Source organism: Tenrec ecaudatus, chromosome 5 (assembly GCF_050624435.1).
Source record: "Tenrec ecaudatus isolate mTenEca1 chromosome 5, mTenEca1.hap1, whole genome shotgun sequence".
Lineage (NCBI taxonomy): Eukaryota > Metazoa > Chordata > Mammalia > Afrosoricida > Tenrecidae > Tenrec > Tenrec ecaudatus.
In genome coordinates this window covers 18,976,921-19,000,783 of record NC_134534.1, presented here as the reverse complement: position 1 = coordinate 19,000,783, position 23,863 = coordinate 18,976,921, and the positions used below count along the sequence as shown (strand labels likewise).

At 43.9% G+C, this 23,863-nt stretch overlaps 1 protein-coding gene across 3 annotated transcripts in view; it reads left to right on the top strand.

Annotated features, from left to right (window-relative positions):
- The window catches only part of COL14A1 (collagen type XIV alpha 1 chain), a 218,803-nt gene that overhangs the window by 27,241 nt on the left and 167,699 nt on the right, over window positions 1-23,863 (top strand). For all 3 annotated transcript variants that reach the window (XM_075549323.1, XM_075549322.1, XM_075549324.1), the window contains exons 4-6: window positions 3,088-3,231; window positions 5,402-5,488; window positions 23,130-23,285. In XM_075549323.1, coding sequence (XP_075405438.1) covers window positions 3,088-3,231; window positions 5,402-5,488; window positions 23,130-23,285 — 387 coding nt within the window. The remainder of the gene's footprint in view (window positions 1-3,087; window positions 3,232-5,401; window positions 5,489-23,129; window positions 23,286-23,863) is intronic.

Below are 23,863 nucleotides of genomic sequence, written 5' to 3'. Positions count from 1 at the left end.
GGCTGATTGCTCCGTTAGTCAAGAGGAGCACACACCTTCTTTATTACAAATATTACCCACGGCACTGGTAAGTGCCTTCTGCTTGAATAATACCTGGTGCCGACTTCTCCTGTACATTACCCTACAGAAATGACCCCTCTGTGGAAAGCAATGTTTTCCATGCAAGCTTGGTCCAAACAGTTCCTTTTGGAGGATGGCCCCATTGGGAAGCAACTTTGACTTTTGTAAGAAAATCATTTTTTGGGGAGCTCTTATATCTATGATAACAATCCATCATTCAATTAGACCAAGCACAATTGTACAATTGCTGCCATTATCAGTTTTAAAACATGTTTTTTTCTACTTGAACTCTTTGGTATCAGCTCTCCTTTATCCCCATCCCTCCACACCCTACCCCCTTAGGAACCCTCATTATTATATTACATCATATTATTATTATTGTCACATCTTACTCCATCCAAGTGTCCATTCACCTACAATTCTGTTATTCGTTCCCCTCAAGTACGGTTATACAATCATCATTGCTATCAGCTCCCTTCCCTTACCCTCAGGGAATTGTTGCTCCCATTACTCTTTCTGAAGGGTTATCTATCTTGGCTCAACTTTGACTTTTTTTAAGAGATAGTTTGATTTATAAAGTAAGCCACCGCAGGCAATTTAATCTAAGAGTTTCTTGGAGAGCAGCATGACTCTGAAGGTCAAAATACAATTTACTAATTTGTGGTACCTCTGAAAAGCTCACAGGTCTGATTTTGTAGATAACATGCTCCCACTGCCTAGTCAGTAGTCTAATATTTTCTAACCTCTGATAGCATCAAAACTCTTACACACTCCAATCAAGGTCCCGGAGGAATTGTGGAATATTAATGACAAGAGCGGCCACGGAACAGAGTTTCAGCCCCATCCTTGAATCCCCTTTACAACATCACGTGAAACAGGCTCCTCCTTATGCAGCAGATGGTAGCTGGGCAGCGAGCAGATCATTTCTAGATGAATTCTAGTTTGTATGTTCTTGTTTGTTAACGCAGAGCGCAGGCATCCGTCACCCTCGGGTTTCTAGCTGATCCATGATCATAAATAAAAAAGAATGATGCATACATCTAGGTACACATTCTCCCCCCTCCAACAGTTTTATTGGCATGTAGTTTACGTATCCTACAATTCAATAGTTCAAGCATTCAGTCTTATCAAGCAGAATTGTACAATCATTACCCCATCAATTTTAGAGCATCCCTCCCCCATGGTTACATCTCCTTTAAAATTTGTTATGCAATTACAGTTCCTTCTGATGATTCCCGCCCCTCCCACCTTCATTAATTACTCCTGAAATCCCCTTACCCTCCCTATCACCCACCCCCTACCCATACATTCCCTGTTGCCCCTTGTATCAGTTATTATCATTATACATCCACTCCTCCTGTGCTTCGCAGCTGGGACACCAACAGAAAACAAGGAAAAACACAATTGGACTAAGGTTGGTAAGGATAAAGCCATACTAGTACAAAGACAAATACAAAAAAAGTATAATAAGAAAAAAAAACCCATCACCATTCAAAAAGCCAAGGAAGAAATTTCTGTCATGGAACCAGGAAGAACTATGCACCCAGAACCAATTCCTGTCTATAGGACGGTTAATGAGCCACACATTCTTCAGGGACAATTTAGTGCTAAGTCTTGAGCACTGTTTATTCCACGACATTCGGCAGGACACTTATAGCTATTACACAACCACAGGGCTTACTGTTCAGATAAATCAGAGACATGCTGGCTTGCAGAGAGTTGAGAGCTGTTTTATTGCAGGCGTCTCAAAGCTTCCAGGATAATATGCTCGGTGAAAAAAAAAAAAAGCTCTGTGTTTCCCTAAGAGGCATTCTCACGTCCAACTTTTCCAAGGAACTTTTTTTCCCCTTATGGAAACTCACTTCTAGAAATGGCAGATCGTGGAAGTTTTATTCGATGTGCTATGCAGTAGGTGAGTTTTAAGTGATAGAAGTTCATGAAGCCAGATTTCATATCTTGGCCACCAACACACTTAAGGAAAGAGGTTTGGGCTTGCTTTTTGCCTCGTAGTAGCTGGCAGCATGCATGTTGGCCGGGCCAAATTTCCGACTCAGAGAGGGGCATTGTGACCTTCGTGTTCCACTTGATGAATTCAGCAAAGATCTGACGCTTTCACCATTCCTCCAGGAGGGGCAGAAGTCCATACACTAATTTCCCTTTTCTCAGACTCAGAAATGGCTGCCAGGTGTTAGAGATGAAAGCTAGATTTGGCAATTGGCAGATAAGGTGGGGTGTGGAATCAAGAGTCTCCAGGAAAGCCTTGTGATGGAGACAGACTGGCGTTGAAACCTTCCCATGAACTTATAAGGGAGCCAGGCAATAAGGGATGCTTCCGGCCTTCGGAGCCCAAGCGGTAAGATTTCAGTTACCCAGAATTCAAGGATACTCAGAGGATCTTCAGACAAGCCTGAGGACAACCTGCCCTTGATCCCTCTGCCTCCTTGCCTTCCCCGGGGAATTCTTCCCTTGTCTCTGATATGGGGAGTTGGCTGTCTTCTTGTCTTCCCCTCCTCTCTAGCGCTCCCTGGTCCATACAGAGCAGTGGGCTAGGATGACCTTCACCCATGTGTCTGATCTCATTGAGACAACCATCTAGGGCAGTGGTTCTCAACCTTCCTAATTCTGTGAGCCTTTAATACAGTTCTTTACATTGTGGTGATCCCCCCAACCATAAAATTATTTTTTTCACAAAATTATTTTTGTTGTTACTTCATAACTGTAATTTTGCTACTGTTATAAATTGGGTGACCCCTAGGAAAGGGTCACTCGACCCCCACAGGGGTCTAGACCCACAGGTTGAGAAGCGCTGATGGAAGGTGTCTAACTCAAAGAGTACAAGGGAAAAGGGGGATGAAAATGACCTTATAAGGAAGTACTCTGCACGTGGTTATGATCAATAAGATTTTTTAAGTGTTTGCCTCTTTCAAAATCTTGATTGTGGCTCCAAAATTGTTTGCACTACACACACGGTAAAAACCTAGTTTCGTGGAATTCATGATTTCTCTTTCTGTTTTATGTTTTTAATAGGTGGAAAAACCAGCCAATTGAATCTCCAGCACACTGCAACTAAAGCAATTATTCAAGGTCTCATGCCAGACCAGAATTACACAGTTCAACTTATTGTGTACACGAAAGACAGAGAGAGCAAGCCAGCCCAAGGCCAATTCAGAAGTATGTATTCCGGGTCTTCAGGGGCCACAGTAGGGCCCTGTCCCAGTGTTGAGCTTGAGTCTTTGGTCTGTAGCTTCAGGGACTAAATGGTAGGTTCTTTTGGTTGGAAGACATCTTCAGAGACATGTCATCTAAGGCCAGGTCCTGGTCTAGACACAGAGCACAGGACCTTGAACCAAAGAATTCAGAGCCCTTTCTCTGTGACCCCAGATGGAGGATAGAGTTTTGTGTATGGTGATGCAAACCGGAACAGCCCGTCCTTCCCATTGGTCCTCATTGTTCTGCTAGACTCCTTGGAAAGCAAAACCATTCGTGGTCATGAGCAATATAATTAGAATAAAACATGAACAGTAGGAGGGGCCCCGTCCCATGGACCCCTCAGCCAGCATCGGCCATTCACCACCCATGAGCCATCTGCTCTCATGCACACCCCTGTGTCTTGCTTATAGCTAATTTTGAAGGGAAAAGTTCTGGACATCGTTTCACATAGACTCTTGCTTATTTGAAGCACCAGCTTTTCAAAACCTACCATGGAGATGAAACCACCGGGTTTTGCCGTTCTCAACTCCACCCCCACCCCCCACCCCCCACCCTCGCCCATTTTCCCTTCCTTTCTTGAGTCATGCTGTATGAGATGAATTTTATGACCTTTACACATTTAAAACGTTTGTTGACCTTGCCGTTGCTCAAAACTGCTGACAAAGACACGGGATCGCTCCACCTGTCTGCAGATGTACAGATGTTTTCAACGTTGCTGCTTTCTTTTTTTCTTTTTCCAGTCTCATACTGGCCGGAAGTTCTGGGAAGGGGTTGTTTGCTATTCTCAGTATAAACCCGCCTTCTGCTTCATTCCATTGGTCCTGCACTTTAGTTTCAGGCTCTGCCACTCCTACAAGAGCGAGTGAAGTTAACTTTTTAAAAGAGTTTGTGTGATGCAGTAAAAGGGGTCATGACTCACGTGACTTCAGTCTGAAGGTATCTTGATTGATTCTGTCAAAGGGTTCACCGACTGGGCTCCGTAAGGAAACCCACGCAGCCGCACAAAGCTTACCAGTGGCCACTTACTTAAAGCACTTAATAAACAAACAAACAAACAACAACACAGTTATTTTCCGCTTGTTTAACTTTGCTGAAATACTTACAGTGAAGCAGCCTAACTGGTTAGTTCAATAAATTATTACTTAATAATTTTTTCTTAAGCTATAGCTTGTTTTTATGAAAAGATCAGTCTGTCTGGGTGGCTTCCTTCTCTAGTTACACATTTGCTCCCTGGGAGATAACGCCAGACCCTGTTCTCTCCCTGGGAAACAATGCGGTTGCATCCAGGACAGTGGTGGTCCAGGCAATTCCTCTTGCATAGAAGTTTGCCGTTAGCATACAGATATGGATTCTTCATGTGTCTGTCTTCTGATACACAGGGAAGCAAGAGAAACAACCTGTGTATTTTGAAGAGAGGAAGGCATGTCTGACTTGCTGGGATTTGATTCCAGATCTGCCACTTAAGCATGTCTTTGGACCAGTCAATCCATCGACATCCAGCCTCTATTTCCTCCTCATCTGCCAATATGGCTGATGACAGATAGTGTTATTTTGCAGATGAATTCAGCACATAATATAACATAGACCTCTTCTTGAATACCGCTTTGTTCATGGCGGTCTCTTCTCTGAGTTTGTCCCTTGCGTGAGGAGAGCGTCTCGATGATGCTCTCCACGTTGCATCACAGATGTAATACGTTCAGAAGAGAACATTCTAGCTAAGCTCTTTCTACAAAAGGAACCGACCTTATGGGCTAGGTCCGTGCAATTCAAAGATGTGACTGGAATCCTGTGCCAGCCCTGGCTGGTTTTGTGGGCAGTGCGCCAGTTCCTTAGCCTCAAGGTCTCAGTTCCCTCGTGTGTGTGGTGGGGAGGACCACATGGTTTGTAGCAATCATGAAGGATTAAATCTATGCAATCAAAGACAATCTTTACGTGCTTTCCATACCGCCCCAAGGTGAGGTGAAAAGCCAAAGACAACAAAAACAAAATAACAGGTCTAGTCTTTGGAAATGAAGTTCTGTGGTGTAGGCAATTTCTACTTAATACTTACTGTAAGGGTTTTGCTAAAACTCGTTGATTATTTTCTCTTAGACGTTAATGCAACACAATGCCGTTTCTCGTTTTCTTCCAGTTAAAGACCTAGAAAAAAGAAAGGATACCAAGCCCAGAGTCAAGGTTGTGGACAAAGGAAATGGGACAAGAACATCGGTTCCAGAAGGTCAGATGCTGCTTTGTTGAGCTTATTCGGGGTTGTGCTGTCGGCAATTTGGTGAGGACCGTCAGCCACCGTTTTATGACCACACAGCCATTGCGTACAGATTGTGGGTTCTGTTCCTTGTGCTGTGCACTGAGCAAGTCCACTTGGAAATCTCCCACTATCACCATATGTAGCAAACGAGATAGTCTCATGGTAATTGGTGTGAGCTCCCCCATTTGCCTGCTTAAATTCAAAGATGCCTTCATCACTTTGAAGAGCCCTGGCGCTGTCCTGGCTACTAGTTGGCCTGCTGACCGCAGAGTCAGCAGTTTGAAATCACCCGCTGCTCCCCGGGAAAAAGAGGAGGGTTTCTTCTTCCATAAAGAGTTACAGTCTCATCTCGGGAACCCACGGGTTGCTGTGTGTCCAAACTGACTTGATGGCAGTGAGTTGTTGGTTTGGTTACTCAGAAACCTGGGTGACCTTATGCTAATAATACAATTTCTATACCTCCATGATCTCATCTGTAAAATGTGGGTAGCAGGATTGACTTCATAGATTGACTTCATTTGTGGGGTTACATGCGTCGTTGATGGATGTAAAATACTTAGGATGCTGCCAACCACTTAGCATTAGTTAGTATTGTTTATCTGCCTCATACCTTTTCACTGCCAGATGGTGTTCTAGAGGACAGACCAGTGGTCCACAAACTGGCTTGCGAGCCAATGCGCAGCTCTTTCAGGATGTACAGGTGGCTCTGAAGTGAAATGGACAATAAAATGATTATTTTTTCATTTATAAAATTTTAACAGGATATTATTCAGATGATGGTGATTTCATTTGTTCGTAAAAGAATATTTGTGGCTCGTGAATATTTTTTAAATCATGAGGGATGTGATTGGCCCTTCTATCTTGTAAGTTTGCCAACCTCTGCTTAGGGGATCATGATTTATTAGCTCTTTCTCTATTGATGAGCATTTGGGTGCTTCAAATTTTGACTACAACAAACATATTTCTAAACATGGAGTTGCAGAGTTAAAATATATACAAGATTTATAGTTTTATTAGCGCCAGCTAACAGACTGAACATTTTCCAATAATGTATACTTTTAACTACTAGACATGACAGTGCTTATCTTCATTTATTCTTTCCAACATTAGAATCTTCATTAGTTCAAAAGTGCGCTCAAAGTTCTCTAATTAGTTTACATTTGGATGATTACTAGTGAAGCTGAGGATTTTTTCCATTGTTTTTGTGGCTTTTTGTCTGTTTCTGTTTGCTCTTGCTGTCTATTTCCATTTTGTATTTCTAGTCTTTTTTCTAAGTGTGTGTATAAAAGAAATATAACTTCTTATTTTGAACCTCAAATACTTTAAAATTTTATTGTTATAAATATTTTGTGTTGCTATGTCTATTGCCTTATACTTTGTTCCTGCTTTTAGAGAACATTTAATATACACAACTTTTTTATTTGGAACAAAATACTGCTCCCTCGTTATGTCTTCATTCATTAAATGTAACATAGAGTTTACCATCACTATACTTTTGCAACAAGCTGTATCACACAAAATCGATAAGCAACTTTTTCCAAAACCATTTTTTAATTTCAATTAGTATTTCCTCTCTCATCCATGAATCTCTGACAGTTTCCACGTTACGAATGAGTTCCATTTCTAAACTTGTCTTCAGTCAAATTTGTACCGAGGTCGAAGCAGTGAGGTGCAGTTCATATCAAACATCAGCTCGTCAAATGTTTGTCCTAGTGCGGAGTGCACCTTTGGAACCCTTCCAGAAACACTAAAGCATCTTTAACATAACATACAGTGACAGGAATGATAAAGTGACAACCATTTGTGATTATGAACCATTGTCTGTAACTTCAATTTTTAATGGAATCGAGTTTATGGGTTTAATGTGTAGGGCTTGGAACTATGAGTTGTACATAAGATGGGTAATTGTAAGCTGGGGACTAGCTATACTTAGAAATATATTGCTTATTTTGTAAACATATGGGGGTTTTAAAAAAGATAGTTATTTGGAGTTGGTATCTAAAAAAAAATCAAGGTACATTGGAAGAATCTTTGAAATCTATGGTGACTTACTTCATTGCGTAAATGTGACCAACATTTAAAATCCATTTCGTGTGTCCTTGAAAATGTGTTTTTAAATTTCTCTGATGTGTGACTTTTTCATTTTTCTTTGTAACCATGGTAATGTTTACTTTAAATGTGTTGAGAGTAGGTACACACCAAGTAGTAATTGCTATAGTTTTCTAGTAATTTTGAAAATTTAGTTTGCAATGAATTTTAATCTTGAGTAATTGTGTAATTTCCTCCAAGATTACAAAGGTAAGTCAAAAAATATTGCTACAACATCATAGACCCTTTACTGAATGACGTTGTCACATGGGCTGACTCTTGTTTCTTGACATCTCCTCCATGTGATCTATCCATGATAGACTGATGGCCTTTCCTTCCCCCTCTCCAACTCTTCCCTGAAGACTGCCTGCCTCTTGCCAAGGGACTTAAATTGTGTTTCATTGGAATGTTCTTAGGGTCTTGGGAATAAAAGGAAGGCTGAAGGGAGAAGACCAGGACGATGGGGTGAAATTCTTGTAGGCCAACTCTTGTTACCCCTGAAGAATGAGCAGGTGAATGGTGGTGATGGGTAAATTCCTTTGCCAGCCTTTCTGACTTCTCACCAATGCCATTTTCAATTTCCTTAACACTTGTTCCTAATAAGCTCTCATGATCATCCCAGATTCTTTGAGAAAATATCTTTTTGGGGTCCAAAAAATCTTTCGCCATAACTTGAGTTCAAGTCTCTGTCTTGAGTTTAACTGGCCCAGCAGATCCCTTAAGAAGCCACTATTTTGATTGGGCCTTTTCGATTTGAAGGTACCCTAACAAGACTAAGCCTAGTGTGTTACGCGCAGGACCACTGACAGCCAACCACTGTTCACAGAGACACGTTTTAATGCCCTTGTTTGGAAGAAACCCGTGCATGTGGGCACGGGAGCCCACATAGCAATACTATTTTGACTTACCTGATATACTACTAGCTTTTTTTCTTCAAAAGCAAAAGCCAAATAAACGCATTGCTTTGGAGAACCATCCAGTAGGCTTGCCAGGGGGGCACATCTTTATCGAAGCAGACTGCCACCTCTGTCTTCCGTGGAGCACCTAGTGGGTTGGAACTGCTGATTTTTGGATGGCAATCGAGTGCTTAACCGCTGTGCCACCAGAGCTCAGAGTCACATCATATACGAACTCTGTCCTCTACGCTGGATCCTATGTGTGTTCCTGGGCTCACACAGAGGAATCTTGTAGAGCATGTTTTGATGGATTTTGAAATTTCAGCCTGACAATCTTTACATATATTTTAAGTGATGCCCTCTCCACTTAGTGGCCTAAGGTAGGCTGCTAAGTTTGGACTTAGCTTGACTCCTCCTTTTGTGCTATTATGTTACATTTCTTCTGTGCCTGGTTCCCTTCATGCTATATTTAGAGTTGTTCAAGGTCTTCTTTTTAAGGTCAATTTTGATCCTTTATGGACTTGAAGAGTAGTCATTCTCTTGATATTTTTATATGGTTACAGTTAAAATTTTAACCTGCCTATAATATTTAACAAAGTCTAAAAGTAATCAACACCTTAACCAGTTTCCAAACAAAACATATTTTTTATCATTTTAGTTTAATTATTCAGCTTTCCTATTACATATATTTCTGGGAGAATAATTAATTTGAACTTTTTTGCCTCCATGAGGTCTTACATTTGTTATAATTACTGTTTTAATAACCATTGTCCACATTTCCCAGCTTTATGCATTTCGTTGCTCAACATTCTACCTCTGTCTCCCACTTGCCCACTGGCAGTGAGTCAATTCAGACCTATAGTAACCTATACAGGCTTTTTAAGGCTGTATGTCTTTACAAGAGCAGAAAGCCTCATCTTTCTCTGAGTAGCAGCCGGTGGGTTTGAACTTCTGGCCTCGTGTTTAGTAACCCAACTCGTAACATCCCACCCCACCAGGGTGTAGTATGAAATAGAGTTAGTTGCCACAGGTTTTCTGTCAAGGAAGGGGAAAGCACAGGGAGGGTCTGAGGTGACCTTTCTTTACAAAGTCACAGAAGTGACAGAACCTTGGTAGCATAATGGGTCATGCATTGGGCTGCTGTCTGCAAGGTCAGCAGTTTGAACCCACCAAGCTGCACCACAGGAGAAAGATGAGCCTTTCTGCTCTGGTGAAGATTGACAGTGTTGGAAACCCACAGGGGCAGCATCCAGACCTTTGCGGGTAACTTCTTTACAAGGTTAACTCTGAGGGCACTGATTGAATGGAAAGATGATCTTAAGAAGTAGGTTATATACAGGAATATATAAACCCCTCAGGGTCAACAGTGAGAGTAGAGATACCAGGAGGACTAGGGGAGGATTGGGGGAAAGAGGAGGAATCAATCACAAGGATCAATTTATAACCTCATCCCAGAGGGGATGAATAATGGAAAAGTGGGTGAGGGGTGACAGAGGACAGTATAAGATATAAAAATAATAGTCTATAACTTATCAAGGCTTTGTGAGGGAGGGTGAGTGGGGGAAGGAAGGGGCAGAAATGGAGAGCAGATATCAGGCTGAAGTGGGAAGAGAATGCTTTGAAAATGATGATGGCGGCATATGTGTAAATGTGCTTGATACACTGGATGGATGTATAGATTGTGATAAAATGTAAGAGCTCCCAAGAAAAGTACGGGGAGGCTGTAAAGGATGGTGACCATTGAGGGGAGAGTTAGGAGTCTTGGGAGATTAGGTGGAGGCAGAAGTGAGACCCACTCAAAAAACTCGATTGTCATTGTTGCACTAGAGACAAAAGGGCCTTCCCCAGTCAGCTCCTAATGTTGGAGCTGGGAATTTCTTGCTGGAAATCTCTCTCCCAAGATGTCTTGGTCCCATAATGCACATTGGTCTATGCTGCTCTTTGTTTTTTCCCCCCTCTAATTTACAATTTAGGAGGGGGAAGGTAAAAGGCGCTACACTGACCATGTCTCAGATATAATCAGACATATTTCACATATTTGAAAACTTTCCATTGAAATGCAAAGAGCAAAGATTCTTAACAGAAGTTGCTGTGCAGTGAAATAGTTACTTGTTTTCAATCTACTGTACATGTTTCTTCAATAATACAAAACAAACGCTAAACAAAGGTGGTATTTGCCTTTGAGCATAATATGGGGCACGTTTGCATCAATGGCTCCTTCTCTTGTGTTGTCCAAATTGCTTTCTCCAGTTCTGTTTCAGTGCTCTGCACAAGAATGCAGTCTGAATGAAAAAGATTACCAAGCAGATAAGAAAAAGTAGCTTTAGATTTCCTCCTTCCCCCTCTTAGGATATGTATATTTTCAGTTGAGACCACGGATCCTTTTTAGAATTTTTTACAAAGTGAATTAAAACAGTTCTCTCCAAATGTGGAGATAAAGGAGAGGAGGGGTCCCCTAATGCTCTCATTTTTTGGAGCAAAAAACATGAGAGGAGTTTAAGTTCCTCTTTCCAAGGGTCAGCAAGCTCTGTAAACGCCTTGAAAACCAGACTAGACTGGGACACTGCCGCCCTCATTCCTGTAAGTGTCATCCATGGCTGCATTCCCACAGCACCCCGAGTTGCAGCAAGGGAAAGCCTGGGACCTACCAAGACTAAAATCATTGCCATCCAACCCTCTTCAGAAGACGTTTGTCCCCTAAAGTTCTTTCCTAATCATTTGAGTGTCAAAGTTGTCACTCGGACCCCATAGAGATTCTAGCTCTTATAAGACCGTAATGTTCAAGGCAGGCAAGCAGTCTTTACTAGGTGAGCTAAATTGTTGCTTGCTTCTAAGAAGGCTTTGGAGACATTTTTTTGCTATTAAGGTTTAAAGATCTTTTCAGGACAGTGGCTTCAGGGGCTCATCCAGCCTCAATGGTTCCAGAAAGTCTGAGTTCTGTGAGAATTTGACATTCGGTTCTGTATTCCCCCCCTTGCAGTTTGGATTCTGCTGTGGAATCTGCTCCAACTGTTCAGTCATGGTAACCAAGCGCCATCCTCCTCTTCTTGTCTCACGGCGAGGGAGGCAGCTGTTCTTGGAGGCAATTGCCACGTCTTTCACGTTTCCTCTTGCTGACTCTCGGCCTCTGTTGCTCAAGAGGAATAGAGACCAATAGTGCCTTGCATGATTTTGAAGCCTCTTGGTCCTCCTCAACAAACTAGGCGCTAGGCCTCCAAAACCCAAACCTAACTCACTGCCCGTCACTCAATGCCAACTCCAAGAGTCCCTATAGGAGAGGGTATAATGCACCTGTTACTTTCCAAGACTGTAACTCTTCATGGGAGTAGAAAGCCTCATTGTTCTCCCAAGGCTGGTGGTTTCAAACTGCTGACCTTTCCATTAGCAGCCCAACGGGTAACCACTACCCCACTAGTGCATAGAGCAGAAGCACTAACTAAACTAGCTATTAGGCTGATTAACTGGGATGCCCCAGTACAAAGGCTTTGGTTTAACACTTGCTCTCTTTCTCCCCACTTCTGCTCTCAGGGCATCCCATTCCCTTTGTAGAACCTAGAGCAGTAGCAAGGATAGTTTGTCCAGGTCAAGACATCAGTTTCTTGACTCTGAATGAGCTGCTAAGATTAGAAATTAGAAAATAGTGTGCATTACTTTCTAATGCATCCTTTACGGGGATAAATAGTAACATTTTCATGGGATTTTATTTCCTCTGTGTTAGTCTGGGTAGACTAGAGAAACAAATCCTTGGCCTCTGATATGTGTATAAGAAAGAGCTTTATATACAAGAGCAATTAAATATTGAGAAAATTTTCCAGCCCAGTCCAGATCAAATCCATAAATCTGATATTAGCCCATCTGTCCAATACCAATCTAGAAAGACCTCTTCAAACTCACACAGTACATGCATTGGTGCTGAATGCAGGAAGATCACAGGCCAGGGGGTGGGAAGTGTTAGGGGTCCAGTGGCAGTAGAAGCATCTAAGCGCTGGCAGGGGTCCCCATGTGGCTCCTCCAATTCCCAGGGCATAGGGCCTAACAGCGTGGGGCCATGTGTCCTGTCAGTAGAGTGTCTCCAGGGAGTGAGCAGAGAGAGAACATGTCTCCCACCTCCAAGGAGGGACAATAACAATTCCCAGAATCCTCAGGGGAGGGCCCTGCCCACACAGAAGCCTCGTTGGCTATGACCCAATTGACAGACTAGACTCCACTCCTTCACCCTTAATTCTCTCAAGTTCCAAATTGACACCAGATTACGTACCTACCACACTCTCATAATTGAAATCTCTCATTGCTTTTGTTAGCTGTTGGTGTCATTGTTAGGTGAGCCGACTGACCCATGGCCGCCTCCAGGTGACAGATTAGGACCATCCAGATAGTTTCCTGGACGTTGGTCCTTTTACAGGTTTATTTCATGCGGAAAGAGTCATGCTTGTATTATTATTGACCTGGTGTTAGAATCCTTCTATCCTGTTTGAGAAATGTCTACCTAAATGGCCTCTGATGGGGAAGTGGGCTTTAAAAAAATATGTGTATATTCATATTGTCGGGGAGGGAGGGGGGAAAAGAGGAGCTGTTACCAAGGGCTCAAGTAGAAAGAAATTGTTTTGGAAATATTGATGGCAACATATGTACAAGTGTGCTTAATACTATTGAATGATGAATTGTTATAAGATATGTAAGAACCCCCTAATAAAATGTTTAATAAAACAGAAATTAATTATAGAAGAGAAATATACATGTTGTTATGACTGAAGGCAGGTTTTAAAAAAAATTATTATTTTACATTCAAGGTCCTAGATGACAATATATAAGAGTATTTTTCTTGATGCTCACTGACTCTTCACTTGAAATGCATGGCACTTGAGGGGAGAACAGATTAAATCTGGTTTGATCTGGCAAGCTGCATAAGCAGGAGGTCCACAGAGTGACAAGTCCTAGATTAGCGGTTCTCAACCTGTGGGTCGCAACCCCTTTGGGGGTCAAATGACTCTTTCACAGCAGTCGCCCAATTCATACCAGTAGCAAAATGACAGTGCTGAAGTAGGAACGGAAATAATTTTATGGTTGGGGGAGTCACCATCACACGAGGAACTGTAGTCTAGGCTCGCAGCATGAGGAAGGTTGAGCACCACTGGACTGGATGAAGATAACTCTTTTTCAGAGGATGTGATACGATACCTGTCCCCCCTCCGAATGCTGGAATATAATCTTTTGATGGAAACCAACTGCCAGGTCTTTTAGGAGACAATGGTGAGAGAGGCGAATCACTAACGTTTTGGTGAGCATTCTGCCACCAGGCCTCCTCCCAAACAAAACTTGTTGCTGGTAGGTGCTGTGGAGTCAGTTCCGACCTCATAGCGAACCTATGCACAAGGGGAAAAAGCATCTCTGCGTTCTGTGCCATCCTCAGAATTGTTCTTTGTTTGAGCCCATTGTTGCAGCCACTGAGTCAATCCAACTCGTCAAGAGCCTTGCTCTTTTTCACGGCCCCTCTCCTTTACCAAGCAGGATGTCCTTCTGCAGGGCTGGTCTCTCCTGACCACACGTCCAAAGTCCATGAGACATAGTCTCGTCACCTTCGCTTCTAATGAGCATTCTGGCTACACTTCTTCTGACACAGAGCTCTTTGTTGTTGCTGTTTTGGTTTTTTTAAAAATCATTGTATCGGGGGCTCTTACAGCTCTTATCACAATCCATCCATTCATCCATTGTGTGAAGCACATTTGTGCATATGTTGCCATCATCATTTTCAGAACATTTTCTATCTACTTGAGCCTTTGGTATCAGCTCCTCAATTGTTTCCTCCTTTTCCCACCCTCCCTCCCTCATGAATACTTGATAATTTACAAAATATTATTATTTTTTCACATCTTACACGGACCAATGTCTCCCTTCACCCACTTTTCTGTTGTCCATCCCTCTGGGACGGGGCTATATATAGATCATTGTGATTGGTTCCCCGTTTCTCCCTCCACCTTCCCCTTCCCCTCCTGGTATCATTACTCTCATTATTGGTACCGAAGAGCATCTCTTTGTGGGTTTTTTGGGCAGTTCGCAGTACCTTCAATATTTGCCAGCGCGGCAATTCAGAGGCTGGTAGAGAGGTTCAAAATCCTCTGGAGATGATAAAGAGTGACTGATTTTATGAAAATATTTCTTTTGATTATAAAATAGTGAGAAGAAAGGAACGGGTTATTTTTCCGCTTGATGTCAAGCAATATCATGTTTGTTCTCAAGAATTCAAATAGTTACAGCCAAAGACAAATTCAGTGACTCAGAAAATAATCACTGAACATCTGCAAAGTATAATACACCTGTGCATACAATGGCCCTGAGGCCAGAGCACCAGCTTTTCCAGCAAGAGACTTCAGTTTTTCTCTCTGACTTTTCTCGCCATAGTTGATAAAGTAGTTTTTAAAGGGATTTTGAGACCCTCTCCTTTGGCCTGCAGCAAAAATGTGCCATCCTCCACCTGGTAGTTTTGCCATGGTAAGAAATCTTAACTTTTTTGGAAGTGAAGTTTCATCTGCCCTTGTTTTAAAAGAACTTGTCATGCATCCTTGTTTAACAGCCAGCTGCTTTATGCGGGGGATCCCTGCCGTGGAGTGTTTCAGCGTCTGCATCCTGGTGGAGTGCTCGGGCTTGCCTGATGGGCACCTTCCTTCTTGTCTAAGATTATTCCACGTACCTTTCTTCTTGTCTAAGATTATTCCACGTTCCTGCTCACCTCCGTGCCCCCAGGGCTGACTGATGGTGTCAAACGGAGCAGATGTTTCTGTTTTACAAGTTGCAAAACACTAGGTTCTGTTATTGATGCAAAGGAGTGGCAGGGAGGCTAGATTTGACACCTCTAGCCTTGACCTTAAATAACCCGTGTAAACACATAGCCAGTGCACGCAGTCCAGCACAGAAACTCGGTGACTTAGACTGTGTGGAACCTGAAGGTGAGCCCATTTGCCTTTAAATAGAGGTGGTCACTATTATGAAAATCAGGAAACAGCCAGGTAACTGCAGAAATAAAATATCTAAGCAAATCGTATGCAAAAATATTTAAGGAGCCACTTATACCTTCAAATGGAGTCCTGGCAGTATAATGGCTATGAGGAGACGTTATCCTCTGGTCAAGAGTTACAGTCTCATCCAGGGTTCATGAGGGAGGGGGACCCGGGAGGGAGGGGGAAAATGAGGAGCTGATACCAAGGGCTCAAGTAGAAAGCAAATGTTTTGAGAATGATGATGGCAACAAATGTACAAATGTGCTTCACAATGGATGGATGGATGCAAGGATGGATTGTGATTGGACAAGTCCCCAATAAGACGATAAAAAAGGAAACAGAAAAAGAGTTACAGTCGTGGAAAGCCACAGGGACAGTTCGACCCTGCCCCGTAGGGTCCTCTGAGTCAGAAGGGACTCCATAGCAGTGAAGCCTGTTTAATTAGTTACCAGTGAGTTCCTTCTGACTTGCGGCCACTCCGTGTGCCCCAGGGCAGACTGGTGCCCCAGAGGATTCTCCCTGACCGAGGTTTTGGAAGGAGATCAGTGGGCTTTTCTTCTAAGATCCATCTCTGTGGAGTCTAACTGCCCCCCTCTCTGAGAGCCGCCAAACACGCTAGCCATCTGCAACACCCAGGGAACCTTGAACTATGATTGGTAGAGTTTGGAAAGGTTAGATTGAAGAAGATGGGTGGAGGGCAAAAAGGGAGATGAGAATGTCAGAGATGGGAACGTTGCTGAGGGGAGGAGGCGGAGTACTGGTTTGTACTGGGAAGAAATGAGGATTAAATGTGGACAGGCCATTGCGGTTGAATGAGAGAGGGGTTTGTAGCTATCAGCCGAGTTTAGACTTTATTTGGTAGGTGGGGGATGGGGTGGGAGAAATGTAGAGTTGGAAGGTATTTTGAAGGCCATGGGATTCAACCCATTTAGACAATCATTGAGGCTCTTCAGACATCCCATCGTGGACTGGGCAGCATCAGTTTTTCTTTTCTTTTTATTAAGTCTTAAAGAGGAGAAGGACAAGCCAACTATAGAGACAGATCATCAGGCTGAGGGAGACCATTAGGCCAGGCGGCAACGGACTCCAAGGATTGGCTGAGATGCAGAACGTTAAAAAGGCCATGGGAGGGCAAAGGAAACTGTCACACAACACTTGGCTGGCGGCAGATTTCCACATCGTCATTACTGCTGGGATTCCTGAAGCAGAATCAGGTCCATGACTGTGACATGTGTGTTACGTTAGACAGTGGAGCTTACCACATTGGTCCAGGGGATTCCCCGAGGCAGTCAGGGAAAACTTATGACGATGTAACTCCCGGTACAGTGATTTCCATCAAAAGGACACACCAAGGTTAGCCCCGAAGGGAGATTGCTCCAGCATCTACTCCCATCGGAAGAGATCTTACTACTTTCCAAGGCAGTGGCCTGTGGACATCCTGGCTGTGAGAAAGTTCCGTCTTGAATTGAGTGGGAATCTCTCTGCACCCCTCTCACCAGCGAGTCCTTTGGGCATAGAGAACACGCCATCTCTTCCCTTCAAATACATGAAGACAGCTCTCTTGTTTCCCCCCGTCCCTGACAGACAGAAGCAGAGGAGAGAGGAGATGAGCGTGCGTTTGCTGGGTTGTCAGAACTGTTGACATGTGCAGCTCTTGACCTCACATAACTGAAATAGTCGTTTGGCAGTTGTGCAGGTGTTGGGCTACACAGGCCTGCAGATTCGCCACGTTTTTATTCTTTTGGGGTTAATTTAGGGCGCGTGAGTATAATGTTGATTTCATTCTATCTTTCGTTGCAAGACTTGGCAATCTGCTCTCTTCCTTCCTCCCCCCTTGATCTGCCTTTCCCCCTCCATGTTCTTTTCAGTGGGAGGAGTTGAATAGCGCCCTAACTGCAAGTTCAGACGTGGGAGCCGTCCGGGTTGGAATTCCACTTCCGTCCCTTGCTCAATGGATGATGTCTGACAAGTCGTTTAAACTCCTCTGTGCGTGTCCCTGCATTTGTTCGGTAAAGTAGAAGGCACATTCGATCTTATGGGAATCCTATGTGGCTCAAATGGAAAAATAAATTCAAATGACCTGATCAAAGTAGTCACGAAGTAGTAAATCCTTCAGTTAGCACATAAAAGAAGCAGTAAAAAGACGGAGGTTTTCTGCTCCTTGTCAGAGTGACAGTCTCAGGGCCTCACAGGGGCAGTTCTACCCTGTCCTATAGGGTGCCTGGAGGTCAGAATGGACTCGCTGGCAGTGAGTTTGGTTTTTGATTTTGCTGCGGACAACTCTTGGAAACCGGAAGCTTGGCAGGCAATGCCGCAGTGGGCTCTCCGGCCCATGATTGAGGCTGTGGCAGTGAATAAGCCAGGCAACAAGTCAACCACAGAGTGAGCTTGCTGAGAGCCTTCCGCTGCTCTGGTGGAGGGAAGTGCCTCGGGTGCCTGTTGGCTGCGCAAAAGAGCCCAGTCAAGAGGAGTCTACCTGGGCGGAGAAGCCTGGTCTGCCTGTGTGCACTGAGAAGGCGCCAAGCGCCATCTGGTTGGAACCAGTCATTGCGGATGAACTGTATCCTGTTACCTCCCAGGGGATCTTGGGTTTGAAGTGCAGCCTGTTTCCCCACAAGTATGAGAAAAAGGGGGGGAAAGTGTGTCACAGCCAATGAATCAACAAATGCATACCACGTTGCTAAGAAGAAAGACGTGTTCTAGGGGCAGGGGGCGTGAGGGAAAGCAAATTAAGTGGTGGGAAGGGAGTCAACTGTTGGAGTCCTCAGGTGGTGGTGCTAATTGGAGTCCACTTAGGGGGCACTTGGAAGAAAGGCCTGGCAATCTCTTTCTGAAAAACCACCTATTTAAATCCTCTGGAGCATCTACGGTTCTACTATGACATGCACGAGGGGCCACCAGTTGAAATCGGCTCGTGGCAAGTGGCATCACCTGTCAGGGTTGCTTTCCCAACGAGATTAAATTAACTGAGCATTAAGGTTTTTTTACACACGAAATCTTCTGACTAATGTGACCTCCACACACAATCAAAGAGAGGCCCACCCACAGCGCCAGAGGAAAATGTTGGACATTAGCTCATAGGATGGATCGTAAGTGGTCCTCTGTGGAGTATATTGTGAGGACATCTTCCTGTGGCAGTGATCGAATGGTGCCCTGGGCTGGGTGCACAGGCCAAGCGTTGAGAAGAGCTGGCGTCTTGTCTTGGCTCTGTTGCTAACTGCTGAGCCGCGGACTTGTGCTTTGGTCTACACAGCAGGGGCAACACTGATATTTCAAGGGGGAGGCCACTGTGCACAAGCACCCTTCCTTTTGCAGCAATGGTGCTACAGCCGGTCCCTGGGGACTCAGCTCCTGAGGTGCTGCTGCATCAAGTTTTCTAGAATTTTCTTTTGCTCTTGTTTTGGAACTCGAACTCAACTTCGCAGGAGAATTTAATCGTTCTGCGGCCACGCTTCCCTTTTCTATGTCTTGCTTCATCATTGGCCTCACTGTGTTGCTAGTGGTATGGGGTGGAGCGAGCCACAGAGTGAGCTCTAGAAAAATTGGGGTGCAACTAGCATTGTGGGGTTTCTGTCTGTGTCTGAAGACAGAGTGTAGGAAGCCGGTGAGGGGAGTTGCGGGTGGTCTCTTTTCATTCTGCTTGGTCTCTAGTCATGGGGAAAGGTCTCAGAGGCAGGCCCTGCGAATACCATCTCCCTGGTCCCACTCCCCCAGGCTGGTAGTGCAGTTAGGTAGGAGGTGAGGCCACATTTCATTAAATCACCACAACCTGTTTGTCTTGTACCCTGACGAAGGTACGGATTCTTTGAAGAGAGGAGTTATTTTTTAACAACAGCCTACTTTAGATCCTGCTCTCTGAGGGACTGTGTGCCCAAAGCTGAGCTGGACACAGGGCCTTACAAGAGAAGACAGGGAATTCTCACTCCTCCAGGAGAGGGAAATGGAAGCCAAGGACACTGTCCCCATGTGGCGAGTGTAAGAAACCATGTGCAATTGCAGCGGCGGTAAAGGCGGGGCCATGAGCCATGCCATCTGCAGACGAGGGAAAGCTTCATAGACTGGAACGTGGCCTGGGTCTGGAAGGGTGTGTAGGAGTTGCACCGTCAAGAAAAGACTTGCTCTGCCAGCTCTTCCTTTCCCACGAGTGAACCTGGGGATCTCAGAGGGAACACTGCACGCAGTTGGACAGGAACTCTCAGGAGGCTTTTCATGCGAATGCAATGAGAACAAAACCAAATATGATTTAAAAGGGATCATTTTGATTTGTTAATTTTATACTATTCTAAATCGAGTAGCAGCTCCCAGCATCCCGTGCTCTCTCTCATACGAACACAGTTCTTCTTTATCGTTTCTATTGTCTGAAGTGTCTATTCATGTTTGAGTCTGCAGTGTCGACATGAATCCTTGCCACTTTCCTGTATTGTACCTATTGTCTTCCAGCTCCAACTTGTCTTGTTGAACACCTGGGAAAATGTCTGTGCCATCAATGGATCAATCTTTCCATGTATAGTTCATTGCTTGTGAATCTTAAGAGCTTATATAGAAACAGCTTGACTTGGATCTCCAAGTCAAAATCAGTTGAATGAGCTAAGTAAATAGAACCTTCTTTAAGTTGGAAATCGCCAGCTAGCAGAGAAAAGACCGATTTCCACACCCCTCCCCCAAAGAAACAGAGAGCATAGTTCCTTTCCTAGGGCCCTGGCTGTAGTGTGCGCCAACAGTTCATTAAAAAGTGAAACCACATCCCTACCAGCTTGGGAAGCGAAAGAAAACGACTCCACCTTCGAGGTAGGCTTTCTCCATCAAAGCAGAATAAACCGTGTTCTCGAATCTTGGTCAGACCTTAGTTTTCCCTGCTAAGGTCCCCACACCACATTATTTCCACTCTCATGACTCTTACATTACTGTTTTCCAAGTTTGTCCAGTGTAGTCCAGCAGGACTGGTTCCCAAGTCGATGCTGGCTTTGCATTTGGTTATTCACCAAAGAGGGTGTGGTGCCCCAAACTGTAACACAGAGCGTTTGGATAGAGTTGTGCTCTTTGCCTTCCATCATGTGGATCTTAATATTCCATTGGAAAGCCCATTTTCCAATAAAAGAATTTAGGTATCCTGAACATATTTGTGTCTGGAACAAAATCAGGATCCTTTTAGCAAAATATGACCTGGGAGATAGAGAGACACATACATTAAATGGCCTACCCCATCCATAGTAGTTCAACTACATTTGTTCCATACAAAATATATTCAGTTGAGTGATGAGCAATTCTGTATTTCCATTTAAAAATACACTTTAAATATATTTTTATATTTAAAATGTGTGTTTTATTGTTATTTTGATGTTTAATGCAACTGAGGATTTGATATCCTGGCAAGAACTTGCTATGGGCATAAAGAAATAAGGAACCCTGGTGGTGTAATGGTTAGGAGATGGACCGCTAACCACAGGGTCAGCAGTTTGAAACCACCAGCCGTGCTTCAGGAGAAAGATAGGGCTTTCTACTCCTGCACAGCGTTACAGTCTTGGAAACTCACAGGGCCAGTTCTACCTTGTCCTATAGGGTCATTAGGAGTTGGCCTCAACTTGGTGGCGATAAGTTTGGTTTTTGGTTATACACAAGCACATGTGCACCGCCCCCCTCCGACACACACCGACACACACACAATTCATGATTAATGTTCTGATATTAAAAATGCAGCAATGTTAAGTAACTCTTTTCGAAGAAACAAACAAATAAGAATAAGTAGGAAGCAATGCTATAAGAGGTGCTAACCATTCTATGACATTTAAAAAGACCTTCAAACCCTTCAGGGTGTAATCCTTGACCTTGATCTTGACTTACGTGAAGAACAGTGTGGTTTTCTCATCTTGGCAGAGTAGAAACCTGCCCAGCTCTCCAGTAGCCTATTCTTTGGTTGTAACTAAAGCGAACAGACAAATAAAACTAAGGACAGAAACCCTAAACTCAGTACCATCGAGTCACTTCTGACTCATAGTGATCCAATAGGAGAGAGTGGCGCTGCCCGTTTGGGTTTTCCAAGACTGTAAGTCTTCACAGGAGTAGACAGCCGCATCTGTCTCCAGAGGAGCTGCTGGCGGGTTCAACGCATAGCACACTCTACCACGTGGTCTCCTCCCTTCCTTCGAAAGATGGCGCCACTTTCCCTTCTCTGCTATGGCTCACAGTGAGGAAGCTCCCGAGGGCAGTTCCTCAGATAGCTGCACTCCAACCACTTGGCAATAAAAAGAAATAATTTCATTGGGAGCTTGTACAACTCTTATCGCATTCCATACCCCCATCCACTGTCTTAAGCACATGTGTACATATGTTGCCATCGTTGTCTTCCAGCATTTCTTTCTGCTTGAGCCCTTGGTATTAGTTCCTCATTTTCCCCCTCCCTCCCCCTCAAGAACCCTTGATAATTTACAAAGTATTATTATTTTTTGCATCTCTTCACTTGGCATGCTTTTATGGATCTTTATTCGGAGACCTAAAGCAGCCTTAAAAAAAAAACCCCAATTACCCAAATGACTAAGATATATATTAAAATAGTGTACGCATTTAACTCAACATATACAAAATATCGTGTAACCAATCTAAGAATTGTCCGTGAGATACTTTGTTTCCCTTTGCCTCTAGGGTTGCTCGGAGTCTGCGTCGACTGTGGCAGTGAGTTTGCTTCTGGGTTTTCCTACCAGGACTTTCAAGTCTGGTGCATAGTTTAGGCATGTGAACATCTCAACTTGAATTGGCAGTATTTTTAAACATTTGTGTTTTATTGTGACAGATGGCAGGGGGCTTCAGCAGGAGCTGGGAACATGGAACGAAATGATAATGGCGTGTTTCCACGGTTTTTGGAAGTCCTTTCATATATGTCACAAAACATTTGACCTTTCTGGCGCAGCCGCATGTCCCATTTCAGTGACAATAATTTCATTTCTCCTGTTGTTCCAACACCACCCTTATCCATGCCTGCAATGTTCCACAGAGAGTTTTTAGAGACAAAATAATCCTATGGTCACATAGACACAATCTGCAGAAGAAAATGAATTTCAAGACACTCTTCAGTCCTTTCTCAGTGTTGCTTGTTTTCTTTCCATGGCCCTTCCCACTTCAGCCAAGATCTGTGCAGCTTTAGGTGAACCTCATGGCGCCGACTGTCCCTTGAATGCTCCTCTTTTCCTGTCACCTCCTGTTGGATAGACACAGCGGAGTCTGAGGGCCCCTGCCTTGCTCCCCGTTCATCTTCCTGTGCACTTGACTGGCCCACGTGGCAGCAGCTGCTGCTGCTGGGACTGTTCCTGGAAAGATCTGCAGGCTGAAGCCCAAAGCTGCAGGGGTTTGTGCAGACACTGCTTTCTCAAATAGGCAGAGCGCTTCTGCTGCCAGGTCGAGGCGAACCTGCCAGCAGTTTGCTAACGATTTCCAGGACTCTGGTCCAGCTGCCAGCCAGTTACCCCAGTTTTCTCCCAGTCAAGCTGCCTTGAAGGAAAGGGTTGTAAAAGGGGGGCTGCTTTCATGAAAACTTTATTGTCTTCTTAACACTCAGTTATCTGGAAGATGTGTCAATAGATTCACGCCCTTTAAACATGCAGAGGGTGACCTGTGTGTCTTTTGGATCTGTCCTTGCAGAAGTGAAATTTGTCTGCAAAACCCCAGCCATTGCGGATATCGTCATCCTGGTCGATGGCTCGTGGAGCATTGGAAGATTCAATTTCAGACTGGTGCGGCTTTTCCTGGAAAACCTGGTTACAGCATTCAATGTGGATGCTGAGAAGACGCGGATCGGTACTTCTATTATTCATTGCAGCAGTTAGCTGTCAAGTGAAAGGGCCGGGGAGCTTTTAAGGACCTTTCCAAAACTTGTTCCAAATGACCTTCACCATGACAAGATCACCTATAGGTGATGCTCCCCCACAGGATAGCTTGGGATCAATAAATATTCACTTGTAATTTTTGCTAGTTCTGTCACCCAATCCATCACGGGGTAAATTTTAATTCGCTGAAACATAAAAATCTCCTGGCCGGATAATAATAATAATAACACGTTTTAAAAGTTCGGGTTGGTCTAAAAGAACCTAGCTTGTAGCAATATTCTTTTCATTGAAAATAAATAATTGAATCCAGTGGATAGCTGAACTGTGAACATCAAAATAGTTTTATGGGACAAAATCTTGATTGCCAGATTGATTCTAGCCAACGTCAATGCAAAATTCAAAAGAAGGAGTTGTCCATCTTTAAGCTATAAATTTGCTGTGTCTGTATTTTAATCTTGTAGTTTAACTTTTACATAGTCAGTGAAGGCAATTCCTGACATCAATTGAAGCAGTTAGCCTGGACCCATCTGTAGCTATGGAGTATATATC